At 40.2% G+C, this 19941-nt stretch overlaps 1 protein-coding gene across 1 annotated transcript in view; it reads right to left on the minus strand.

Annotated features, from left to right (window-relative positions):
* Window positions 1-19941, minus strand: part of Col14a1 (collagen type XIV alpha 1 chain) — a 163305-nt gene that overhangs the window by 127896 nt on the left and 15468 nt on the right. Inside the window, exons 4-7 of the mRNA XM_051202657.1 lie at window positions 18728-18817; window positions 4746-4901; window positions 3797-3916; window positions 894-1058 (exon numbers count right to left, since the gene is read on the minus strand). Coding sequence (XP_051058614.1) covers window positions 894-1058; window positions 3797-3916; window positions 4746-4901; window positions 18728-18817 — 531 coding nt within the window. The remainder of the gene's footprint in view (window positions 1-893; window positions 1059-3796; window positions 3917-4745; window positions 4902-18727; window positions 18818-19941) is intronic.

A 19941-nucleotide genomic window follows, 5' to 3' on the forward strand; every position in this document is an offset into this window, starting at 1 on the left:
TGCCAGAGAAATTGTAAACATTTTAATTGAAGGCAAAGCTTATCATGTAAATATTTTGTATTTATTCTGGACCTGTTGTATATATCCTTTTTCATAAAATGATAGCTTTCAGAGTGCTTGATTCAAGTCAGCCACACCACATGTCTTTAATTGCTGCAGCATTCTTAATTCCTTGAATATACGGGAAGTGATTTCTTCTTGTCCAACTAGCAAAGGGACAGCTATAAACTGACCCTGAAGAACAAGCCACACTGATTAAATGGAAACAATCGTGAATCTAACTTTCGCACGTCACTATATACTTTTCAAAAGTTTTGTGCTCAGTATTTGTCTTAAAGTTCCAAACACTGTGGTGTCTGTGACACAACCACTCTTGTTCTAAATGCAAGGAAGCTGGACTCAGATGGCAAGCCTGATATAGAAAGTGCTCTGGACTCTGACTTTCGAAGTAGTGCATGTTGTATTAAGTGGTATGTACCTACATCCACAGTGGAGGCTGGACCATAGAGACACACAGCAACAAAATGCAGCTGAGTGTATTGGCACTTGTAATCACAGAACTCAAACTGACACAGGATCACAAGTTCAAGACCACTGTCAGCTACTAGCCAGACATGTCTTAAAAACAACCAGGCTTGGTTACATGGCTTGGAGAGGAAAGGCACGTTCTGCCAAGCCCAATGAATTCCATTCTTGGGACTCACATGGGTGAAAGTAGACAACTGACCTTCACAAGTTGTCCTCTGAAAACACACACACACACACACACAGAGGCATGCATGCACGTATACACGCACGCGCACACACGCAAACACACACATACACACACACACTTGCACTCACACACACTAAATACATAAACAATGAATAAAAAAAATTAAAAGAAAACATACCTATGGCAAACAGCTCTACACCAGACTCACGGAGGTTTCTAGATGGTGGGATAATATCATCTTGGGATTTTCCATCTGTGATTAAAATGCCAATCTTGGAAACCCCACTCCTTGATCCTGCTTCTGGTTTGAAGCTATTCTCAAAAATGAAGTTCAGAGCAAGACCTGGGAGAAATAAAAACAAACCAAACATTTCTTGGAAATCATATCCCTATGATGTGTAGAGCTAAAAGGGTTTTTATTAGATGTGAGCCTTCATTTTCACAACAATCTGATAGGAGCTAATGAAAAACTCAAATCCACTAGAATAAAGGTAATAATAATAATACAAAAAAAAAAAACCCTGCGTTTGCATCAGTGTATACAACATAGATGATAAGATATTCTGGATTCTTCCTTGGATTTCTTTTCTTCAGAGAATGGAAAATGTAGTAACAGCTGAGTTACTGCAGAATAACACATTTCACTTATAACAATAAATATACTTCTCTTGGATGAATCTTTAATGGGAATTGTTGTCTCTCAAAATACTATTTAAGAAATCTTTTCTTTCTTATTTTTCTTTTTCTTCTTTTAAAATTAATAGACAAACTAACAGTATTCTTTATGGCAAGAAATCTTTGAGACCACCAAATCACTCAAATATATATTGTTAAGTATCAAAAGTTAGGTTAGATGATAAAAGCTCTCCCTTTTTTTTTCTATCATTGTTCTTATTTATTTGTTTTCTCTATTTGGTGCCAATACTAAAGATTGATTCTAGAACCTCACATGTGCTTCATTGAACCAACCATGAATCTACATTCCCAACTGAAGTCTAAACTTGCTACTGCCTTTTGGGGCAACTTTTACCTGGAAAGGAATAAGAAAACATGCAATATTGCATCTATGTTTAATAATTTTTCATGGGTATTAACAATTCCACCAGAGTATGCTTCCAATTGGCAAGGCAATTAATTATCAAGTTGCCAACACTTTGCCTAGAAGTCCATGATAACATCTTCATGGCTAAAGCTGAGCATTCAAGCCACATGCTAGTGGAAGGCAACAGCTTAAAAGCTATTCAAGTAGTGCTGGAGATGTGGTTCAGTCTAGCCTGTGGAAGGAGCTGGGTTCAATCCCCAGAATTAAAACAAGAAGGAAAGGAAGGAAGGAAGGAAGGAAGGAAGGGAGGAAGGAAGGAAGGAAGGAAGGAAGGGAGGAAGGAAGGAAGGAAGGAAGGAAGGAAGGTCTTGAATCTAGAATGTGGTGCTTGACATTAATTTGGGGGAAAATCTCATCATTATTATTACTATTTCAAGTATTTTGTTTTCATCCTTCTCTCTTCTCTTCTGAAATTCCTGTTATCATGTGTCTGCACAGCAGTTCTATAGTCCTTGGATTTCTAGTTTGGGTTTTTTCCTTCTTTTCTGTTACAGAGCTCACCAAGCTTAGAGATTCTTCATGAGTCACAGTCAGTCTACTAAACCCATCAAATATGTTCTTCATTTGTTTTATAGTGGGTGTTTATTTGGCTTTCGTTCTCCTACAGCTAGTATTTCTTTTGGATCTTTAAAGTGGATTTCCACTTTGTTATTGCGTATTGCCTACTTTATCCATTCAACTTATTAGTGCACTAAAAAACTAAAATAATAGGAAATAGGCCACATCTACACAAACCATTTATGTTCTCACCACAGATAATTTTAATGTAAATGTTGTTATAATAATTACTTATTAAAAATAATAGCAGGGCAAAAGTCTTCAAATATTTTCAAGATAATTAGCAATTGAAGTTTCAAATAAGGGAGAAGAAAAAAATACTTAATTTAAGATAACATTGAGTGTGATGATGCGTACTCAAAATCCCAGCACTCAGGAGGCAGAGGCAGGGTTTTGCTGAGTTCTGATCCTGCCCATTCTACACAGCTAAGCTCTGCCTCAAGAAAGATAGCAAATGCTAAGTATACAGCTGTTGACTACTATTAGCTTCCATAATGGCTTCACCTCCTTCTAGAGCCTAGCTTCTTAAACTGTGGGTCACATGAACCCCTGTATGTCTGGGATCATGAGGCTGGCAAAAAAAAAGAAAAAAGAAAAAAAAGAAAAAGAAAAAAGGGTTAGTCAACAGCTAAAGGTTTTTTAATACAGTAGACCACAAATTAATTCAAAATCAAGGGCAGGGCATGATGGCACACACATTAAATCCCAGCACTTGGAAAGAAGAGGCAGGAAGAGCTCTGTGAGTTTGAGGCTAACCTGGTCTATACAAAGAGTTCCCAGCCAGCCAGGACTACACAGTGAGACACTGTCTCAAGTAAATACAAATATATACATATATATGCATATATTTGAATATATGAATAAATAAATAACATGCATTGTACCTGAGGTGTTTCTGGCTGCAGTTGCCCATGTGGCATCACACAGCATGTCACTGCAGGCTTACTTCTGGATACATAATGTGCATACTGCACTGTGTGTAAGTACCATCATGCCACACAATGCCAGTGAACTCTGCCAACACCTGGGTTTAGTTTCAAGACTATTGTGTGCTATGAATTGCAGTATTTTACTGAAAATAGCAAATTTTCTACTTGTATAGAAAAATTAGTTGTTTAACTGTGGAAAACAAGGATTTTAACATTTTACTGTCGTCATTCTTCAGAAGCTTAGTATAATATAATTAGTATACGTTTGGTTTGGATTGGATTGGATTGGTTTGGATTACGTCTTAATGCATCTTAATTAAAAAAACACACACACTTGGGAGGCAGAGGCAGGCAGATCAAGGCCAGCCTGCTCTACAGCGCGAGTTCCAGGACAGGCTCCAAAGCTACAATACCACCTCTTTAAAAGGAGCAAAATAAAGTAATAAAATTGCTCAAAATATTTTCCTAAGAACGTGCATTGAAGAAACATACCTGTTAGAGTGTTTCCTCCCTTATAGGGAAGGCTTCGGACAGCATCAATTACTTCATCTTTCGTGTTAAAGGCGTTTAAGTGCCACTCTATTCTGGGGTCCCCACTGTACTGTGCCAAGCCTGGAGAGCAGGAAGAGAAAACTGGAAGTTATAGATGCTCAGGATCACATGACCACTCGAGAATGCTGGATTACTGATGGCACAATCTGTCTAGCATTCTTTTCTTTGCCTGGTGCGACGTTTTCAAAGAGAAATCCTGACATCAGCTAAAGGAGTCTAGTTGGATGTATCAGGAGTGAAGGGAGTTTACATATTTTCTAGATATTTAGAAGTTATCAAATAACAAGGTATTTGGCATTTAAAAGCAAAAAGGCTGACCGTGTATAGATCAAAGGTCTAGATTTATTTGCTGTCATTTTATTCTCAAAGGAATGATATTCCCTAATGATTACTTAAGTTATGACTTTTTATAGAAAATATTTTATTGCTTAGAATACGACACAAAGATTTAAGGAGGTTTTTTCTTTTTATCTTAACTAGAATTAATTTGACAAAGATTATAATGCCAAAATATTATTTCTACCATTTCAATTCAACATTTCCCTGAACTTGGCTGCTTCTTTTAAACACAGATGTCTATGTCATGAATTCTTATGCAAGCCCATGCTATGTTCTAAAGCTTCAATATTATTAATAGTAAAAGCAGGGTAAATACAGATAGTATTCGATAGTCAAATGAATGACAGCATGAACTGGAAAATTTAGTAGGGATATTGTAAAAATAGTTAGGAATAAATATATGTTGATCTGAATATGTGCTTTCAGGAACAATGGTGTAGTTGATCCTTTGATAACTTTGAAAGTAGCTTTGGAAAGGGTTTCTGATTTTCTTAAGAATCTTGCAGACATTTTGCAATAGCAACTAGCTTCTACAGTCCCTAAGATATACCAATCCGTGTCTTCTCTGAGCCCACGTTGAATGCTGTGACCAGGTTTTCCAAGAAATTCCGCACAAGCCTGAAGTTGAATCTCCCGATGCTCCATGACCCATCCACCAGGATGACAATGTCAGCAATGGCTGGAGTCTCACAAAAGAATTTTACTTCTGCAAAGTGCAAACCGCAAAAGCACATGTGTTACTGTCAGACATTGGGAAAAGTGGGAGTCGATTTCAGTGTCCTTCGGACAACTTAGTGCTAAAAATACAATAACACTCCCATCAGAGCTGCCATCTATTTTATTACTCTTCCCTTAAACACATTCTTCCAAGGGAAAACCTGTAGTAATGGTTGGCAGCACACTGGAGGGTCTGGAAATCATTAGCAAAGGGCTGTCAGGTTCAGGCCAACCTGGCAACTCATCATGCTGTGTGCTTTAGAAAATGGTGTCTGTACAGAATCTTCCAGCCTGGGGCTTCAGCCTGCAGATTCTTTCCAGGAAAGGTCTCAACAGTGTCAGTGAGGGCCATCCTCCCAGGTTGGGTGGATGGCCAGGAAGTACAAAGGTTTATTCTTTTGCCCTATAAAGCATATGCTAGATAAGCCAAGGCTAGGTATTTATAAACAGCACAAAGACCTTTGGTTAGTATGATGCTCATTTGGAAAAAAATCTGAGGAGGGGTTCAAGGACTTCCCCAAGTCTATTTGCAATTTGTTGTTGCTATTATTGTTGATTTTCATATTGCTTCTACATGACAATAAGATTTTACCCCTAAAGATGAGCTAGGTAACTAGTATTTTCAATACTTCAGTAAGTATGTCACAGGATGTTCCATAAGGACACCAGGTTGTTGGCATGGTACCACCAGTGCCTGACCATCAGGGCTGGTGCCCATCCACTGCAGAAATGCTGGGAAAGAAGAAAGCTGTCTTCACAACCATAGGTGGTTTCCTGGGGAAGCACAGGTCTGGGGGTGATCACATGAAAGCTACCTCTGTTCATACACAGCCAAGATGGTGGGATATTCTTAAAGCGGTTTATAAATCCTTGAAAATATTATGGCATTTTTAGTGTCTTAACTGGCAGTGTTTCATACTACAGTTTATCCTTCCCATAACTGCTCATCCTTGCTGGCTTTTCATACTCAAATAGAAGTAACTCCGTGTGTGTGTGTGTGTGTGTGTGTGTGTGTGTGTGTGTGTGTGTGTGTGCATGCTCTTATTAATTTTAATTTTTGCCAGACCAAAAAAAAAAAAAATCCCTACTTGGTTTACGTCTTAACACTAAAACGACAATCTAACAATATTAAATATAATTTGCATATTGAAAACACATATGCAGGAAATCACAATCAGAAAGAAGATGAGTCACAGGCAAGATGTTCTCACTGGTGAAACCCCGGCAAGACTATGGCAGGGGAGACTGGTAACGTTATATTGACTGAATTTCAGGTCTGCTGCACAGGAGGGAACTCATACATAGTACTGTAAGCATGGTCAAAACCCATAGTTAGGAAAATAAAATCATCGACCCTGGGGGGAACCTATTGATGTTGTTTTGCTAAACAGTCACACTGTCAAATTGCCTTCTGAATGTTCATGTTTATATCCGTAAATGTGTGCTCTCCCAAACTTGGTCAGAGATGCTTCTTATGGCAGTGGGGAATGGCTAATGCAGAAACTCTTAACACGGCACAGTGCTGAGAATAAATGACTGTGAGTGCTTGACCATCTGTATCAACCACCCCCTCCAAGACTCGGGGAACATCATGGAAGAGTGAGCAGAAAGAATGTGAGACTCAAGAGACAGGGACGTGTTCTGTGAAATGCTGTCTTCTGGAAATGATGTGCCAGCTATGCACATTAACGAATAGCAGTTATGATCGCCTGCACATGATCAAGCCAGTAAAAATATTCCAGCATTAAATGGGGAGGGGCCCCCAACACCCACCCCTAGCTGAGGAATGACTGGCTGTTAATTGATGGCTGCTGAAGGAGGTTGAGTCACCTTGAATGGGTGGCCATTGGTAGGTTGCCCATGCCCCAGTGGGTGACACTACATCCATATGCATATATGGTCAACACTAATTGGAATCAGTGGGTCATGAGAAAAAAAAAATGAATTTGGGAGAGAGATATAATGGGGAGGGTGGGGGCTGAACAGGGAGGGAGATGGATAAGACCAAGATACCTCATATATGCGTAGGAATTTTCCAAAAACTGAAAAACAAATGTTTTTATAACAACAGTAATAATAATAATAATAATAATAATAATAATAGTAATAATCATCCCACCTGAACCACTGTGGCTAACCAAAAAAGACAGGCAGCTTAACAAACGTGTCTTTCATCCTCCCCACCACATTTACTTAAAGGAGCCTGATTTTCTTTCCAGACATAAATACTCGTGGAAGACCCAGATCCTTTTAGCAGACAGGGGAAAATGTGCTTGCCAAGGGAATACTCCAGTCTTCACTGGGGAAGCTCATATCACAACTCAATCCAGAGCTATTTACATTTTTTGGCCCTAAACACCGCTTATTGGATAGAAGAAAGATACCAGCTTCGTGCTTAGGATTCAGCCCTACTGCAACTTTTAAAAGTCTAAACCAGATACTGCCACAGGCCACGAGACAGAAATTCCTTAGATTTGGTCATAACCTGGGGAAATCGTTATCTTATTATGCTTTAAGAACTCATTTTTATTGGTTGTTAAATGAAGAACACCTAACTCCCAAATGGTGTGTTTTTGTTTCTTTCAAAATTTCTAGAAATATTATTAAGTAATTGGGAATACTTTTTTAGTATTACACTTTCTTGGGTTTCATGACTGCCTGTTTTTTGCAGTGCTAGGAATGAGCCAGGGGCCACACTCATCTGAGGCAAGCACACTCTCACTAAGCTGTCTTCCAGGTGTAGAAAAGATTACAGACTTAAAATTCCTTCTGCTTATCCAGAAGAGTGAAAAAGCTTGTTTTCTCTTTTCAAAATGATTTCTGATTAAAAATATATATATATACTCTCGATTAAACTCACTCATACATAAATTATATCTAGGCCCAATGTAAAATTGATTGACTGTAAGTCAAAATATTGATTAGTGATACTAACGCTTGAAAAGTTCTTCACATGAACAAAACACTTGAAAGGAAACATTTTAAAGCCATGCATTGGTTGACACCTATAACTGCATCACTATAGTCTGAGGCAAGAGGATCACCAGGATTTGGGGTTACATGGGGAGAATGTCTCAAACAAACAGGAAGAGAAGAAAAATGATAGATTACAATCAAGCAGAAACATTATACAATAGGAAAAACTGAAAAACGCTACTTTCAAGAGTAAAAAATGATGAACAGAGACTAGAGGACAAGAAATAATGGCCAATGAGTAAACAAATAAGTATTGAATTATTTATTTTAGTGGCCCAAACAAGATCACAGCAATATATAATGTGTGCTCACTAAACTGGCAAAAATTAATAGAGGTATTGCCACTTACTTATGCTCTAAAGATGAGAATATACTTAAGTATATATTTGCCAAAGCATGCATAGAAACACTGGTTAAAGTTAGAAAACAGTGAAGGAAAGCTGTCACATACATGTAGTGACTCTATGTGTGTAAAAGTTGGAAGACTCAACATAATAATGATATCAATTTTTCTGAGGTTGACTTGCATATTCAATGTTATCCTTAATAAACTCCAGTTAATACACATCCTGGGTTGCTTTTTGTGGCTGTGGTAAAACACTGACCAGAACCAACTTGGGAGAAAAAGAGTTTATTTGGGAATATTGGTTCCAGTCCATCATTAAGGGAAGGCAAGGCATGAACTTGGGGCAGCAACCTGAAGCAGAGACCATGGAAGATGCTGTTTACTCGCTTTCTGCCTTGGCTTGCTCGGCTACCTTCCTTCCACAGTCCAGGCCACCTGCCCAGGGATGGCACTGCCAACTGTATAGTTGGCCCTCACACATCAATCAGCAACCAAGAAAACAAACAAACAGCAAAAATGACCCACGAAACAAGCCTATATACCAATCTGACCAAAGCAATTCCTCTATTGACATTCCTTCTTCCAAGGTATGCCAAGTTGCTATCAAGTTTACAAAAACTAGGTATGGCAGGACAAATAATAACAAGTGTTATTACTTAGTTAATAAGTATAAAATACCAGGTTCAATATAACAATGTTAGCCTCCCCCCCCCCGGGTCTCTTATGTAATCCTAGTGAAAGAAATAGATTGCTGCCAGTTCTAGGGACACATCTCTTCCAGGTCCTTCTACTGAGGTATAGTTGTTGATTTTGATGCTCTGTCATCCCACTGGCAAGTCTGTCACTCTTGTACAATTCTTGCCCCGTTGAGGCAGGAGGCAAGAGTCAAACAGTAACGCAGTTCATAACAGCGAACTTCTGGGGATTGCACAGACAGCCGACATTAGACAGCTGAAGTTCACAAAGACAAATGGCTGACTTCATGGTCATTATCAGTGACAGGACTAGATTCCAGATCTTCAAATTGAACTTTCCCAATGCACAAGGCTATGGTTTCCATAAGCATTGTCTTCATGAATGCACAGGTCACAACTTTAGAAATTGCCTGTTAGTGGGTATAGCGCTCTATTTGGCATTCATTTTAACCAGAGTAAAGTTGGTTCTCATTTTCTCAGGTCTTAGTAGAGGTTACCTGTTAAGGCATCTGCATTAGTTACTTTTCTTATAGCTTGAACAAAATACCTGACATAAAGGACTTTGAGAAGGAAACAGGGATTTAGCAGTCTCTGCTGACTGTAGGAAGGGCAGGGCAGGGCAGAGCCATTCACATCATGGAGGAGTGTGGGAAAGAGTCAAAATGATATAGCCCAGAACAAGAGTGCCCTAGTGACCTACATTCTGTAAGTCAGTCAGCCCTGTCTCTACTTTCTACCTTTGGTCTCCTAACCATGCCATCATATTGTAAATCCATCAAGGAATTTATTTATTTTTGGGCAAAGTTCTCTCCTTTTCTAATCATCTCTGAAATCACCATCATGGGCATTCCAGTAACATGCTGTAGTAAGCTTTTAGACAACTGAATCAGTCACCAGAGCATCCTTGATGGGTGGTGATCTAGCAATATCCTCTTCCTAACCTACTCTTAGTTCTTCATGGAATGTCATACTTCTTAAAAAAAAAAAAAAAACTGGTGCTGGGCGGTAGTGGCACACGCCTTTAATCCCAGCACTCAGGAGGTAGAGGCAGGCATATCGTTGTGGGTTCAAGGCCAGCCTGATCTACACAGAGCAGGACAGCCAGGGCTATTACACAGAAAAGCCCTGTCTTTAAAAAAAAAGGAAAAGGAAAAGGAAAATGGAAGGGAAGGGAAGGGAAGGGAAGGGAAGGGAAGGGAAGGGAAGGGAAGGGAAGGGAAGGGAAGGTTTGCAGAAATGAGGAGTAATTATTTTATGTCTATTATGTTTTATGTCATTAATTCTGACTGAGCTATGTGTACCTACACATTTGACAAAACATTAGTCTAGAGGTGTTTATGGAAGTGTTTCTTGGTAAGACAGTAAAGCAGATTGCTCTGTCTACTGAAGGTGGCCTCACTTAAAACTGAACATCAGTATCTGAATAGAGCCAAAGCCAACGGAAGAGGGAATTCCTGCCAGCTGCCTAGATCCCCTAGGACATCAGTTTTTCTTGCCTTGAGTTTTCTGGGAGCTGGTCTAGAATTGATGCCATAAACTCCCCCCTCTGATTGTCTCTTGCGACCCTAGGCTACTGATGGCCTCCTTGACTTCTGTAAACCAACCTCTTTCCTTACAAATGTCTTTTCAAAGACCAACATCAATCCTAGATGACAAGTGTTGTTCCCACTTCATAGAAAGGAGACTGAATAACTAGAGAGGGTAGAAAGTCTGCCCACTCCCCATACACTGAGAAAATACAAAGTCTAAATTCAAAGGTAGGACTGACTACAAAGTCTGAGCTGCTTAGCCAAATGCACTTCAAATACTATCACAAAAGAAAAAGAAAAGAGAGAGAGGCAGACAGAGACAGAGAGAGATGGATGGAGTGACAGAAGCAAAGATCAACAAGCTGTGGCTATATAAACATAGCATGAAATCAAATCCATAGGCATTTGTACTACAGTCGACCTTCATTGCATAACAGCACAACTTCTTTCAGGAATGTGAAGCCCAGTCGCTGCACCACAGCCCAGAGAACTTTTCAGCTGCCACTCAGAGTTCTGAATCACAGCAGTAACCGACAGATCTATAAACAGCACAGTCATCACATTGCACCTCTGCTCCTAGGGCCTGGGAGAAGACAGCTGCTTCCATATTTAAAGAGCTGTCAACTTGGGAAGGGGATTAGAAGTTTCTGTATGCACACAGGAGTCTACGGGTGACAGATTTCAACTCAATTACAGACAGGCTGTCTGATTGGGGAGCAGCAACATCTCTGATAACTAAAGGAGTTGAGCTAGGCATGGTGGTGCATAGTTGAAGCCACAGAACTTGAGAAACTGAGGCAGGAGTATTCTCATCAGTTGAAGGCCAGCCTGGGATACATGATAAAAACCACGTCTAAAAAAAATCTTTTTTATAGAAACTGGGCATTGGTGGCACACGCCTTTAATCCCAGCATTCAGGAGGCAGAAGCAGGCAAATCTCTGTGAGTTCGAGGCCAGCCTGGTCCACTGAGCTAGTTCCAGGATAAACTGCAAAACAATACAGAGAGAAACCCTGTCTAAAGAAACAAAACAAAACAAAACAAAAATATATAGAAAAGAAAACAGACAGGACAAGGGAGGAGCCTCAGTCACCTTCTCTGTGGCCTAACTACCTGGTTGTTCAATAACTGCCAATACTAAATCCCAAGATAACTGCTCCCCCTCTCCTGCCCACAAAGCTGAGCTAAACTATTGATCTTGTTTTTCAAAGCTTTACTTAACTCTTCACTTCAGTCCATAACTGACCATATATGCAACGTTGGCCCCATATCTATACTGGTGCAGGAACGTTCCTGTCACCTGGTGAGATCACAGCCACCAGAATGTGAGTGCAATGCACTGGTCATCTGAAGATGGAGGTTTTCTGTCCCACCAGGACCCACAGCCACTTCAGTCCCACATAAGCACACAAAGACTTACATTAATTATTAAACTGGTGACTGATGGCTAGGCCTTCTTACTGGCTAGATCTCTCTTAATTATTTAACCCATTTCTATTATCTATGCATTGCCATGAGGCTGTGGCTTACCCAATAATACCCCTGCATCTCTACACTTGCTGCTTGGGCAGCATGGCAGCATGGCATCTCTACACTTGCTGCTTCTCTCTGCCTTCCTCCTTCCTCTCGTAGCCCTGCCTATCTTCCCGCCTGACTATTCTGGCTATTGGCCAAGCAGTGTTTTATTCATCAACCAGTAATAGAAACATATATACAGAAGGACGTCCCCCTATCAATCATCTGATGATGTGGTGGAAGCAAACCTACTGAATGGCCAGTCTTACAAAATGCAGCACATACATTAAGAAGTCAGCACAATATTTGAAAACATTGACAAATGACTATGTTGGTGGTTTGTGTTTACTGTTAAATGTATCAATTACTGACAGTGCATCCTTCCTATTCATATAAGTTTACTTAAAACCGTCTGCAGGATCATGCTAGCAGCTGCCTCTTATGTCTCTTGTTAACTGCACTCATCAATTGCACCAGGAACCAGGATGGGTAACAGACCTATGCCTCCAAAACTTGTATAAGCAGCAGTGGTAAACAACACAAAGGGTGAAGCATTGCCACACAAGCAAGAGAACCTGAGTTTGGATCCCCAGAACCCAAGTAAAGCCCTCATGGTAGACAGCACACATCCGTTCTCCCAGCTCTCATATACCAAGAGACAGAGACAGAATAATCCGTGGAAACTCACTGCTCACCTAACCTGGCATACACAGACGTGAACAAGAAACCCTATCTCAAACAATGGGAAAAGTGGCAAATGGAGCTGTTCTATAACCTCTACATGTAAGCTGTGAAGGTTATGCTTACACATATGTGTACACACACACACACCACTGTACAAATATACACACATGCAAAGATATTTAAGAGCTGTGTGAGTATACTTTATGATGTTCAAAAAGCAATGAAATTGCCCACTGACAAATTTCTGAGGATATTTGCTATTGCTGGGTGTAATGGTCTAGTCCACATCTAAACTCCAATCTCGCACTTCTGACCAGCACAAAATGCCACCACACCCCCGACCCCCCCACCCCCGCACTTACAGGAGTGGAGTCAGGATTAACCAGCATTTTCTTAAAAACTCTCCTATAACCCTGTGCTGTGTTTTAACTGTTCTCCTGACCCCAATCTAAAATCCCAAATAGTCCCACTGTTTCCAAGATGAATCCACAATCTTGAATTTGGCACCTGTAAGTCCTGGAAAACCAGTGGGACAGGTGGTAAATTTTTAAATCAGTCCCTTGGTTATGAGTTAAGAATCATAAAGGTGTCAAAAGTGATTCAAAGAAGTGAAAATATGGAAGAGTTTTGGTGACTCGGCACTCGGAAGACAGAAGCCCTTGGATCTCAGAGTTCAAAGCCAACCTGGTCTACAAAGCAAGTTCCAGAATGTCCAGGGCGATATGGAAGTCTGTCGAAGAAGGAGGAGGAGGGGTAGGAGGAGAGGGAGAGAGGGAGAGGAAGAGAAGGAAAAGGAGGAGGAGAAAACATGCCTTGAGAACCATCATAAGACCTAGCTACACACAAACATGATTATCATGCATAACTCAGAGCTGACTCCTCATGGAGAGAAGCCATTCGCTGCCTTTGTTGAGCTGCAGTGAGCAACACAAACTCTATGAGGGTAGACATCTACCAACCATATCCATTAGTTAACCCCCAGTACATAACTCAGTGCTGGCCCCTATAGGGGATAAATACCAGATCTTGTCTGTGCAGTCACTGTCGAATTAACAAAAAAGATAGGCCTCTTAGTCAAGGAAGAAACATTTATTATTTCAGTACTGGGGAGTTAGAGACAGAAAGGTCAGGAGTTCAAGACCAGCCTCAGCAAGTTTGAGAATAGCCTCGAGTGATGAGACTTTGTCAGAGATAGATGGATGGAGATGGATACATAGATAGATAGATAGATAGATAGATAGATAGATAGATAGATAGATGATAGATAGGTAATAGATCTATAAATATATTTTCTAGTATTTGGAGGGTCTTGTTTATTTTATTATTATATTTATTTGGGTTTTCTTTTAAACAAGATGTTTCACTATGTAGATCAGGCTGTCTCAACCTCATCCTCCCTGTATGTTGGAATTATAGGCTTGCACCGCCATGCTCAGCTTCAAGTATTCTAATATTAATAATAATGTTTAAATAGTACTCACTGTGTTCTAAGTACTTAACTTACAGTAATTCATTCAATCTTCACAACTAACACAGGAGTTCTCATGTTTCAGATATAAAAGAAAAGACAAATGTGAACATAGAAGAAAGGGAGTCTCATGCAGATTCAAAAATGAGATTACATACTAAGCAGTTCTGATTGGAAATAGTAGGAGAGAGCAAATGTCCTCAGAAATGGAACCAATTTACTGAAGGACTCAAACCCAACACATCTGAAAGTTTTAAACACTCTGAGGCAAGAATCTGCAATGGTATTCTGGAGAGGTCAAGTTAGGAAATAGTTGACTCTTTGCCGGCCATATGATCTCTTCTGGAACACTTGAATGCTGATACTGTGGGAGCGCAGCCATACACAATATATCAGGAATGAACAAAGCCGTGCTCCAACAAAACATTATTTAAAAAAAAATAGCAGAGGACTGGGCTGGACCACAGAGTATTGTTATTTTGGAAAGAAGAACAAACCAATCTCATGTTTTTAGAATTTTTTTCCTTAGAAAATCAGCGCTCTATTGTGTGGAGGAAAATTAATACAAAGTTAAGAAGAAAAGAAAATGAGAAGTCTAGTCCCTGGTCTCCAGTTGTTGCCCTAGAGCAGAGAAAATAAAGAAAAAACAGAGGGCTGTCTAAGGCAATACTGTATGAAAGCACCTGACCTCACCTCAGCTCAGCAGGGTCAAGCCCATTAGTACATGGGTAGGGAATGCACAGGCTTGATGGGTTTAATTGGGGGGAAAAATGCAGAAGAGAAAGAAACCTTATGCTTCTTTTCCTATCTGGCCCATAATCTTTTCCAATCTGGTTCTGCATTTTTATGCAAAATGCCAAAAATAACTAGAGAAAGCTGTTTGGACAGCCATGGAGAAATAACCATTTGTGTCAACGTGCCAATGTTATGCTCAAAGGAAAATACCACTTTTGTTTGCAAGCTGGTTTTTTGAAGAAACATGCACAGTGTATTAAAAATAAGTAACTATTTCTCAGCACAGAAGTTTCAGCTGAACATTTGAGCTCCTTGCACTCAAGTTAAAATTCTGAAATATGTAAAATGACTGTTTCTGAGCTACTCTCAGTACAAGTGGTCATACTGGAAGATTGTAGATTGTAGGGAAAACAAAGAACCACATAGTTCAATGTGAATTGTGGGACTATCTCATCCTGGGTGCGGTGTACGCTAAGTCTTGGGAGGGACTCTGAGTGGTTAGTGGCCTCCACTCACATTTCTCCTCCTGCGAGCCTAAAGATGGCCTGCACTGTTATTGCCTACTTGCCTTTCTTCTTCCCGAGCCGCAATTTTCTTTTTCTTGCCCCATAGCCCACGCTGACCAGGAACTCATGGTATACCCTAAGATGGCCTCAGACTTTCAGCTCCCTCTGCCTCCACCTCCCTGAAGCACAGGGACCTCTGGGGTCTCTGGCATCCATTCCATACCCAGCCTGATTTCATAAGACAATTCTTTCCTATGGTCTGTGCCTTCGTAGAGTCCTCATAGCCCCTGCACACTTAGAAATAATCCCATCCTTGCCCCTCCAAGTCTCCTGGGGGTCATAGCCCCCACAGAGGTCCTAATCACTACAATAAACCTGCCTGACCAGGATTGAGGAAAGGCTCTCGTGAATATATCTGCATTGTGGACTGTCCAATCCCCAAAGGCTTTGAGTGTTTCTCAGAACATATACCTGTATCGCCTAAATTTTTCATTATTATCTTCTTTGTTTTTCACTCTTCCCACTCAGTCCTGGGTTTTGGAAGGGCAAGAGGAAGGTGTTCATGGCAAAGGATAGAAATGATAGACCTCTTTAGTAATATACAGCTAAAACTAATAAATTCCGAAGCCACGTGAATCCATAGATTTTTATCTCAAATATCTTCTAATCATAAACAGGCAAAGAATACTAATTCAAATATTAACTGAGAACTTACCCCTAAGTCCTAATCACCCAGGGCACACTGCAACACCCACCCCTGCCCACTGAAGCCCCAGAGACCTGGGGGAAGCCTCCCCACATGCTAAAACATCCAGCACCAAATTTGCAGCCATGGAAGCCTGGGCCCCGCCTGCTCAGGAGAGGAAGGGTGACAACCTAAGCCACAGACCCCATCTACGCCAATTGGAGGAAAAGAGACCCCCTGAATCACAGGTCCCACCTGCACCCACTGACGGAAGAGATGGGTAGATAACAGTACAAGAACACATTCAACAACATAAAGAGTATTATACCACCAGAGACTAGGGGTTCTACACCAGCAAGACCTGAACATCTTCTCAAATATTAACTGAGAACTTTAAAAAAAAAAGCCACATTAAAATGCTAATGAATGTACTTTAACAAAAAGAAACAGAAACACGTAAGTCAGAAACTGATGTATTCAGAGTTCAGGATGTCACTTAGTAGTAAGACATGTGCCAGGCATCCCAAGGCCTTGGTGGGTTCCATTCCCACTGATGTCCCCACCCCACCCCATAAAAACAATTAAGGGAAAGAGTTTGGTTCCTTAGACCAAGTAAGTCTGGAAGGAAGGATGCCTTTTCATTGCCCCTTATTTAACCATTGACTCTTAATATTGAAGCACATCAATATTTTTCATACTCAAGTTAACCTATGTTAAAAATGAACGACAGAGCATAGTGAATTGTGAAGAAAAGCACTGATCCAACCTCTGCTCATCCTAGGCAAGCCCTCTGCCCCCGTGCTACATCCCGACCCTCTGCCTTTCTGTTATAGCTTTATTTTGAGACAGTGACTCACTACATTACCCAAGTTTGCCTTTTACTAATGATGAACCTTGAGCTTGCAATCCTCTTGCCTCAGCTTCCAGAGTGTCTGGAATTGCTGATCTGTGAAATCAGGCCTGGCTCCCAGATCTTTTTGAATCTATATTTCTAGGCCATATGCTAAAAGCAAATACCAAACTTTAGTTAACAGACCATATGTCTGTCTACTCTACCTATTTTGTAATATCTAAAATGATTTCTATGGTTGCACATATTAATAGGAAAATTTAGGATACTGAGACTCTTGTTTCTCACTTGCAAGTTACAGAACAAAAAAAAAAAATTGACATGAGATAAAATATAAGACATAACAAAATAAAGGAGGAACCATAGTTGGTAAGCGTGGAACCCTGCAAGCATTATGAAGAATTGCTGCGGGGGCTGGAGAGATGACTCATTGGTTAAGAGCACTGACTGCTCTTCCAGAGGCCGTGAGTTCAATTCCCAACAACCACATGGAGGCTCACAACCATCAATAGCAGGATCTGATGTCCTCTTCTGGCAGAAATGTGTATGTGCAGATAGAGCACTTATACGTAAAAGAAATAAATGTATTTTTTAAAAAAGGAATTGTTGAGATATGCTAAAGCTATCAGCTACTTGCAGACTTTGTTAAGTTTCATATTCACATTAAATCTAAACACAATCATAAGAATGAAAACTTTCTAGGTCAGTATAAGGGTAAAACAAATGTAAAGAGAACACAAACCATAGAGGGAAAAAACATGAAAATTGTAAAGTAATACAAAGCAGAGAAGTAAGTGATAAGTCACAAATTATCAGTAATTTCAGCAAATTTAAGTGAACACAGTTATAAATAAATATAACAACCATAAGATAGAATATTGGAATGCCACTCAATCTTCTCCATAAGATTACTCAGTATAAACCTGGGAATACAAAAACAGTGACAGTTAAAAAGCAAGAATGAATTGTTTTGTGAATACTACACCCAATAAAGAGGGTATAATTACATTTATTTTAGACACTGAGTCTTTGAGACAAATATTGAATGACTAGTAATAAAAAGGATGATTATAAATAACAAAAGTAATTTTTTCTTATGAAATATAACTCTCATTTCTATGTCACCAGCACTACAAGAATTTAAAATAGCCAGTTTCAAATAGAAGTGGACAAACATTAGTGAGGGAAATTAAAACACATTTTTCTCAAGGACATGTGGAATGAATCTAACCATCGACCATATTTAAGTAATAAAATATCTCGACAATTTTTTAAAAAATATCCCTGCATACCACATTCTCTGAACATAGTGCAATAAAGCCGGACACTAATAATAAACGAGTATGTTTAAGATCACCACATGTTGAAGATCAATAACTTATTTAAAGTAAGTCACGGATTAAAGAAGACAACCTAGTGGAAATTATAAAGTATTAATGCTACACATCAAAATATGGGATGCAGTGTGAACAATATTTGGGTAGTTTTAAAAATACACAGCACAGTGGAGGAGGGCCACAGATGAGGAGTAAGTGGGACAGACAGTTTACTGTTGACTCTGGCTGCTATAACTATCCACAGGGGAAGTCCTTAACGTGAAGAAGCAATAGACACCGCAAGGGATATAACAGGACAGTGCTCATAGGTATGCTTGTTTAGTTGTAGAAAGGTGAAGGGAAGAACCCCCAACCAAATGCTGACAGCCATTTGGAAGGCGAAAAGAAAAGAGTCAATGGTTCTGCTGATGGTCCCAACAACTGTGTATGTTTTGTCTGTACAATTAAGCCAGCCATGCCCCGAAGTGAGCGAAACACAGGAATATCTAACCTTCCGGTGAAGTTGGCTTGCTTCCATTTCCTTTGTCCACAGCCTTGACTCTGGGCTTTGCTGGATCCTTTCTTCTCTCTAAATCTTTAACTAGGAAACAAAAAAGACAGAAACAAGTTATTTTTTTTCATAAACGTGTTATTAATGTTTAAAAAGGAGAAGAAAAGGAACTGTGGGACATTACACAATGGAGTATTACTCAGCTGTTAGAAACATTGAATGACATCATGAAATTTTCTGGCAAACAGATGGAAAAAGGAAAGATCATCCTAAGTGATCCAGGTAACCCAGACCCAGAAAGACTAAAGAACCCACTCATCAGTGAATATTAGCCATAAAGGAGAGGACAACCATGCTACAATCTATAGACCCAGAGAAGATGAGTAACAAAGAGGACTCAGGGGGGAATGCATGGATCTCCCTGGGAAGGAGAAATAGAATAAGCATCTCCTGGACTGGGGGAGAGATGTGGATTGGAGTAGGGGATGAGGATGGGAACAGAAGGGATCAGGTAGGAGGAGAATGGAGAGAGAGTACTGGGAGAGACAACTGGAATCTGGGAGCATCTCTTGGATGAGCTAGAAACCTAGAGCGATGGAAACTCCCAGGAATCTATGAGGGCAACCCTTCCTAAGACTCCTAGCATTAGGTGATATAGAGTCTAAACTGGCCATCTCCTGTACTCAGGCAAGACTTGTTGGAGGGATTGGGGGACACTAATCCCCAGCCACAAATCCTTAGACCACAACATGGCCTGCTTTTAGATGTACTGGGGTAAAGATGCCAAAAAATCACGAGAGTGACCAACCAATAACTGACCCAGCTTAAGACCCATACCATGAGGGGGGAGCTATCCCCTGAGGGCCAGGATCCAGAAGCAGAGTAGCCCAGAATAAAACCAAACATGACTGGCAAACAGTAAAATAAAATAAAATGTCAATGAAATAATTCCTAATGATATCCTGCTATACCCATAGATTGGTCAGGGGCTGTCTCTGACTCTATTGCCTACTTTGGGGACCCATTCCTCCTACCAGATTGCCTCATCCAGCTTTAATAAAAGAGGAGGGGCCCAGTCTCACTGCAACTTGATACACCATAGCTAGCTGATATCCATGGGATGCCCACCCTTGTCTGAAGAGAAACAGAAGAGGAGCAATGGATGAGGGGGTGGAGGTGAGGGGGGCAGGAAGGTAAGGAGGGAGAGAAACTTT

The sequence above is a fragment of the Phodopus roborovskii genome, unplaced genomic scaffold, assembly GCF_943737965.1.
Source record: "Phodopus roborovskii unplaced genomic scaffold, PHOROB, whole genome shotgun sequence".
NCBI classification, from domain to species: Eukaryota; Metazoa; Chordata; class Mammalia; order Rodentia; family Cricetidae; genus Phodopus; species Phodopus roborovskii.